General features: G+C 39.2%; 1 protein-coding gene across 1 annotated transcript; it reads right to left on the bottom strand.

Moving 5' to 3' along the window:
- On the bottom strand, nucleotides 1-950 carry LOC101356009 (olfactory receptor 51A7-like). Its single transcript, XM_023743018.1, has one exon. The coding sequence runs from the start codon at nucleotides 829-831 to the stop codon at nucleotides 1-3; it is 831 nt and encodes a 276-aa protein (XP_023598786.1). The 5' UTR covers nucleotides 832-950.
- Between the last annotated feature and the right edge of the window lie 6,544 nt (nucleotides 951-7,494).

Genomic DNA, 7,494 nt, shown 5'->3' with positions numbered 1-7,494 from the left:
TTATTTTAGACCCAATTTCCCCAGAACCTTTTCATGAATTTGCCATGTCTTCACACAGTATACTATGGGGTTCATCAAAGTTGGCACTAGCAAGAAAATGTCAGCAGTGAGGATGATGGCCATTAGGGATTTGTGCTTGCCAAACTGATGCATGGAGGCCAAAGCAATAATGGGCACATAGAAGATAAGCACAGCACAGATGTGGGAGACACAGGTGTTGAAGGCCTTGAACCTCTCCTGATGAGATCCAATTCCCATCACAGTCTTCAGGATGAACACATAGGACACAGCAATGAACACACTGTCTGATATCATACAGAGAGCAACAATGAAACCATAGAAAAAGTTGACTGTGTTGTCAGAGCAGGCCATCTTCATGACATCCTGATGGAGACAACAGGAGTGAGAAAGTAAGCTTTTCCTACAATATGTCAACCTTCTGAGAGTGAAAGGAAATGGAAGCACTAAGAGCATGCTTTTAATGAGAAATACTAACCCCATTTTGGCAACTCTGGCACTGGTCAGGATGGAACTGAATCTCAGAGGGTTGCATATGGCCAAAAAGCAGTCAAAGGACATGAGCAAAAAAATCAAGGACTCCATATCTGTGAATCCATGGATGAAGAACTCTTGAGCAAAGAAGCCATTTGGAGAAATTCCTGTGACATTGAACAAGAAGATCCTTAGCATAGTGGTGAGGGAGGAGGGGGACAGGCCTAGGTCAGAGACCGCCAACATGGAAAGGAAATAGTACATGGGTGTATGAAGTGAGGGCTCTATCCTGAGCACAAAGAGGATGGTGCAATTGCCCAGGATGGCCACTAGGTACATGAGGCAGATAGGGATGGAGATCCAGATGTGAATATGCTCTAGTCCTGGGATTCCAATCAGGAAGAAGAAGTTGATCTCAATTTAGAAGAATTGAGAGTGTACCAGGTGAGTAGGTTGGAAAGCACCTATTCCCAAATTCAAAATTACACTTTCGACAAGGTTTGTTGTGCTCATTTTCCTCCTCTCATCACTTTTTTTCTGAGACATAGACAAAGAAAAATAAAGTTTTGAAAAACTTCCCCTATCAAAAAAAGGAAATAATAAACCTTTTTTTCCTAAATATAGTATATGTAATAGCATGAGATAATGCTAACTGACAAGAGAGATCAGGAATACAGTTATTGTTTTTGACCAGTCACACCTTTCCATAAGGTCTTTAGGAAGAATAGTTACATAAATAACAGTGTTCTCCAAATAAATCCACATTTAACCATTAGGCTTTGCTCTCCTCACTGCTAAGTCAATGAAAAATTTTATACAGCCAGGCTGAATTATAGAGTAACTCCTTTTCATGGCCCAGAAACAGACTAGAATTTAAAAGCAAACAAATAAACAAAACAAAAAAATTAACCAAATGGGAAAAATCCAGAAAGTAGATTGTGAAAGAACAAATAACCAGTGGTTTCTCCAGTTTCTAGAGTTATTTGCTCCAAACTTTTCCAGGCCAGACCTTGAGTTTCTAAAGCTGATTTTACACACAAGCTTTCCAAATGGAGAAGTCCAAAGAAAGGACAGAAAATATGCCATCTGTGCTTGACTCTCATGGTACTGTGAGAATTCCATCTTCCTGTATGGTAGCAAATAAAATGTTCTTAAACATGAACAATACATAGCAGTGCTCTCCATCCTTTAGCATGGGAGAAGGGGACTCCAACTTTCTTTAGGATGAACATAGAAGCTCAAAGATATGAAGTGGCTTAGTCGACTAGATTACAGGGCAGCCATTGTGGGTAGCAAAGTTAGACATAGGGGGAGTACTGCCTACATCCATTTTTTCCATAAAATCATAAGGTAAATGAATGTTTTAAAGAACTATAAATTTTATTATAAACATAAGGGAAATTATAGGAGGATTGAGAGGTTAGACGATGTCATGGATTGAATTGTGTCCCCCAAAAATATGTGTATCAATTTGGTTAGGCCATGATTCCCAGTATTGTGACATTGTCCACCATTTTGTCATCTGTTATGATTTTCCTATATTTTTTAAATCTTACCTTTATGATATTAATGAGGTGGGATAGGTGGCAGTTATATTAAAGAGGCTTGACTCAATCTACAAGATTGGATTGTGTCTTGAGCAAATCTCTTCTGAGATGTAAAAGAGAGAAGTGAACAGAGAGACAGGGGGACCTCATACCACCAAGAAAGTGCCAGGAGCAGAGCACATCCTTCCTCTGGATCCAGGGTTCCTGCGTGGAGAAGCTTCTAGTCCAGGAGAATACTGATGAGAAGGACCTTCCTCCAGAGCTGACAGAGAGAGAAAACCTTCCCCTGGAGCTGATGTTCTGAATTTGTACTTCTAGCCTACCAGACTATGAGAAAATAAATTTTTCTTTGTTAAAGACATCCACATCCACCTGTCTCACACTATGCACAGAAACTAACTCAAAATGGATAAAAGACCTAAATATACAATTGAAAATGATAAAGATCATGGAAGAAAAAATAGGGACAATGCTAGGAGCATTAATACATGGCATAAACACAATACAAACCATAAGTAACAATGCACAAGCACCAGAAGAGAGACCAGAAAAATGACAGCTCCTAAAAATCACACTTATGCTCATCAAAAGACTTCACCAAAAAAGTCAAAAGACAACCTACAGACTGGGGAAAAATTTTTGGCTACGACAAATCCGATCAGCATCTAATCTCTAAAATCAACAAGGTACTGAAAAACCTCAACAACAAAAAGATAAATAACCCAATTAAAAAATAGGCAAAGGATATGAACAGACACTTCACCAAAGGAGATATTCAGGTGACTAACAGACACATGAAGAAATGCTCACGATCATTAGCCATTAGAGAAATGCAGATCAAAACTACAGTGAGATACCATCTCACCCCAACAAGGCTGGCATTAATCCGAAAACACAAAACAATAAATGCTGGAGAGGCTGTGGAGAGGCTGGAACACTTATACACTGTTGGTGGGAATGTAAAATGGTACAACCACTTTGGAAATAGATTTGGCACTTCCTTAAAATGCCAGAAAGAGAAGTACCATATGACCCAGCAATCCTGTTCCTTGGACTATATCTTAGAGAAATAAGAGTCATCACATGAATAGATACATGTACACCCATGTTCATTGCAGCACTGTTCATGACAGGAAAAAGATGGAAACAACCTAGGTGCCCATCAACGAATGAATGGATAAACAAATTATGGTATATTAACACAACAGAATACTACACAATGATAAAGAACAATGATGAAGCCATGAAACATCTTAGAACATGGAGGAATATGGAGGGCATTATGCTGAGTGAATTTAGTCAGTCACAGAAGAACAAATATTGTATAAGACCACTATTATAAGATCAACAGAAGTTTTAAACACAGAAGAAAACATTCTTTGATGATTATGAGGGTGGGGAGGGAGGGTGAGGGTTATTCACTAACTAGATAGTAGATAAGAATTATCTTAGGTGAAGGGAAGGACAGCTCACACTACAGGGGAAGTCAGCACAACTGGACTAAACCAAAGCTAAGAAGTTTCCTGAATACAGTCAAACACTTTGAGGGACAGAGTAGCAGGGGTAGCGGTCTGAGGACCATGCTTTCAGGGGACATCTAGGTCAACTGACATAACAAAGTTTATTAAGAAAATGTTCTGCAGGGACTTCTGGACAACATGACGCTATAGGCAGATGCACTATGCTGTCCCTCCACAGCAAAGATCCGAAAAACTAAGCCAGAGAAAACAGCAATCCTAAAACCCTAAGCATCAAATGAAGAGATAAGGAACTCAGCCAAGCACCGAATGGAATAAGAAACTGACAGAACAGAGAGCGAAGAGAGGTACATGCAGAGGTTCCCTAACAGCTAATGCAGCAGAGACCAGCCATCTTGGACTCCTATTAGAGACCAGGAAACAGGGGGTACGAGAAAGCAGCTTCATGGAGCTTCCAGCAGGAGACAGAACAACCGGTAACCAGCGAAATACACTTTCCCACCCCACAGCCTTCTTCAGCCCCACTAGGCCTCCTCTGCTTCCTGCGGCCACAGTCCTTTGGCCAGGAAGCACCGGCTTCACCTGGTGTCACTTGGATTCCATCCGTCTGCACTGGCTGCTCCATAAGTGCCTTGTTGGCTGCTGATGTTGCTTTTTTCTGCTTCTTTAGATTTCTTCTTTACCTCTCACCACTTATCCCTCCTTTCTCTCAAATACCTGGCTCTGTGTGCTGTCTTTGCTTCTTCCTGAAAGGCTGTGAAACGCCGCTCAATTGTGTGACTGCTTCCCGGCCTGTGCTACCACACTGGTGGGATCCCGGGACTTTGTTTTGAATTGTTTGTTTGTTTTCTTTTTCTTTTCTCGAATTGGGAGCCCGTTGTAGCCAGACAGTACTGTGCGGCTTGGGACCTACTCCTCAGTTTGCGCTGACGCGCTGAGGGATCCCTAAGGGCATTACTTTTTTCTTTTTTTTTTTTTTTTTTAATTTTTTGGGGGAGTGTTTTCTTGTTCTTTTTTTATTTGTTTGTTTTGTTTTCTTTTCCCTATTCGTCTTTCCTCATTACTCAGTTTCTTGTCTCTCTATACTTTCCTTCTCTTCATGTCCCATGAATACCTGGCACTGAGTGACACCTCTACCCCTTCTAGCCAGGTTGTACTTCACAGCCTGGGAGCAACCTACCCAGACTTCACAGGTGCACGGGTGGGATCCCTGGGAGCTTTTCTTTGCTTTTTTCTTTCTAATTTTTATTTATTCATTTTTTTCTTTCTTCTTCTTTTTTCTTCATCTTCTCTTTGTTTTTTTCCATTTCATAGTCTCTCACCTCTCCACTCTAAAAGCAAGCTCTCCTAACAATTTTTTTTGTTTGTATGTTTCTGGCTCCTGTTCCTCTCTCCACTCTACCATACATATCTTAGCTCCACACATCACAATATCCCCCTTCCATCCTGCCTACATGCACTGTGCACTGAACATCACACCACCCAGAAGCCCAGGCATGGCCTACTGGAACCTGCCCAACACTGATTACTGGACCTTCCTGGTGGCCATAGTAAGTGCCACTAATAACCCATCCCAGCAACTCCTCTTCAGCTAAACCTCCCCTACTGTACCATATCTGAGTGACTGACTCTGCCAGTTGGAGAAGGTGAAAAGTATTGTGCCCATAGACGAGCAAAGAACACACAGCCCACCTGCTCAGACATAGCCAAATAAAAAACCAGGAAGAAACAAATCTACAATCAAAAACGAGAAAAATAACTACTGAATGACCTGAAAACAGCAAACAATATCGAAACATTTACAAAAACAGGACAGAATGGATCCAGTAGGTGTCCAAAATAAAACACTAGATGACTTTCCAGGAGAAGAAAAGGCACTAGAACTGTCTGAAAGGGAATTCAAATCTCTAATATTCAGAGCTATCCAAGAGTTTAAGCAAAAAGCAGACAAAAATGAGGAAAAAAAAAGACAAATTTATGGAAAAGGCAACAAAGTCATGGAAAATACAGGCCAAAAAAAAAATGGAAGAATTCAGGAAAATGATGCAGGAAAAAAAAAAAAAGCCAAAATAAATTCACAATGAGAAACCATATAAAAACAGTAATTAGAAATCCAAAAGATAAACAACAAGATTTCAGAAATGGACAATGTCATAGAAGGGTTGAGGAGCAAGTTTGAAACAATGGAAAACAGGATCAGTGAAACTGAAGACAAACACTTGGCTACAACTCTGAGGAAAAATCAGAAGAAAGAACAAAGAAAAATGAAGAGACCCTGAGAATTGCATAGGATACAATCACAAGCAAAAATCTGTGAGTGATCAGAGTTCCAGAACAGGGGGAGAAAACAAAACACAGAGAGGATCAATAAAGAACTGCTGACAGAAAATTTACCTAATATCATTAAAGATGAAAAGCTGGCCATCCAAGAATCTCATCAAACACCATGTAGGATAGACCCCAAAAGAAAATCACCAAGGTATATCATAATCACACTTGCCCAAAACAAAGACAAACAAAGAATCCTGAGAGCAGTTCCAGAAAAGCAAGATGTCACATACAGAGGAGAAACAATAAGACAAAGCTCAGATAATTCGGCAGAAACCATGCAGGCAAGAAGGCAATGGGATGACATATATAAAACGTTGAAAGAAAAAAATTTCCAGCCACGAATAATATATCCTGTAAAACTCTTGTTCAAATATGATGGTGAAATTAGGACATTTCCAGATAAACAAAAATTAAGGGAATATGTAAAAACCAAACCAAATTTACAAGAATTATTAAAGGGAGTCCTTTGATCTGAGAACAAACAACATCAGCTCACAAGCTGAATCTAGGATGCAGGATTGTACCAGCCAGATACCACTCTAGGAAATGAACTCTCAGAGACTATCCAAAAGAAAAAGAAATACAACAGTCAATCAGAGCAGTTAATATGTAAATGACAACAACATCAGAACAATAAAAGAGGGAATAAACAGTGTAGGTATAGAACCTTCTAATGGAGAGGAAGGCAAGGTGATACCAAATAATAATAGACTGCATCAAACTTAGACAGATAAGGATAAATTTCACGGTAACCACAAAGAAAGTTAACAAACCTACTCATCAAAATAAATAGGAAAAATATAAAGTCTCAGGAAACACAAAACCTACGAAAACAAAAGAAATGAAAAAAAAAATTCCATAAACAAAAGGAGTTCAGCACAGGAGAGTAAGAGGAAGTAACAAAATGTCAGCACCACCAGAAAGCACTACAAGATGACAGCAATAAACTCACACCTATCTATAATTACACTGAATGTAAATGGCCTAAATGCACCCATAAAGAGATGAAAAGTGACAGAATGGATTATAAATAAGATCCATCAATATGCTGTCTACAAGAGACACACCTTAGAAACAAAGACACAAATTTATTAAAAATCAAAGATTGGAAAAAATATATCAAGGAAACAACCACCAAAAAAGAGCAGGAGTGGCAATACTAATCTCACATAAAATAAACTTTAAAACAAAATCTACCATAAAAGATGAAGAAGGACACTATGTAGTGATTAAGGGGATGAACCATCATGAACACATAACCATAATAAACATCTATGCACCCAATGACAAGGTTCCACAAGCGTAAAACAAACTCTAACAGCACTGAAAAGAGAAATTGACAGTTCCACAATAATAGTAAGAGACTTTAACATATTACTCTCGCTAAAAGACAGAACAACTAAAAAGAAACCTAGCAAAGATACAGAAGACCTAAAGGGCACAATCAGCCAACTTGACCTCATAGACATATATAGAACACTCCATCCTACCGCTGCAAACTACACATTCTTTTCCAATGCACATGGAATGTTCTCCAGAATAGACCACATCTTAGGCCACAGAGCAATCCTTAACAAGATCCAAAACCCTGAGATACTTCAAAGTATCTTCTGTGACCACAATGCCATCAAGGTAGAAATTAACAA

This window comes from Trichechus manatus, unplaced genomic scaffold, assembly GCF_000243295.1.
Source record: "Trichechus manatus latirostris isolate Lorelei unplaced genomic scaffold, TriManLat1.0 scaffold00232, whole genome shotgun sequence".
Lineage (NCBI taxonomy): Eukaryota > Metazoa > Chordata > Mammalia > Sirenia > Trichechidae > Trichechus > Trichechus manatus.
This window is presented reverse-complemented; position numbering and strand designations above follow the sequence as displayed.

Coding starts and splice junctions, on each gene's coding strand:
- LOC101356009 (XM_023743018.1), bottom strand. CDS start 831: ATGTACCTAGTGGCCATCCTGGGCAATTGCACCATCCTCTTTGTGCTC.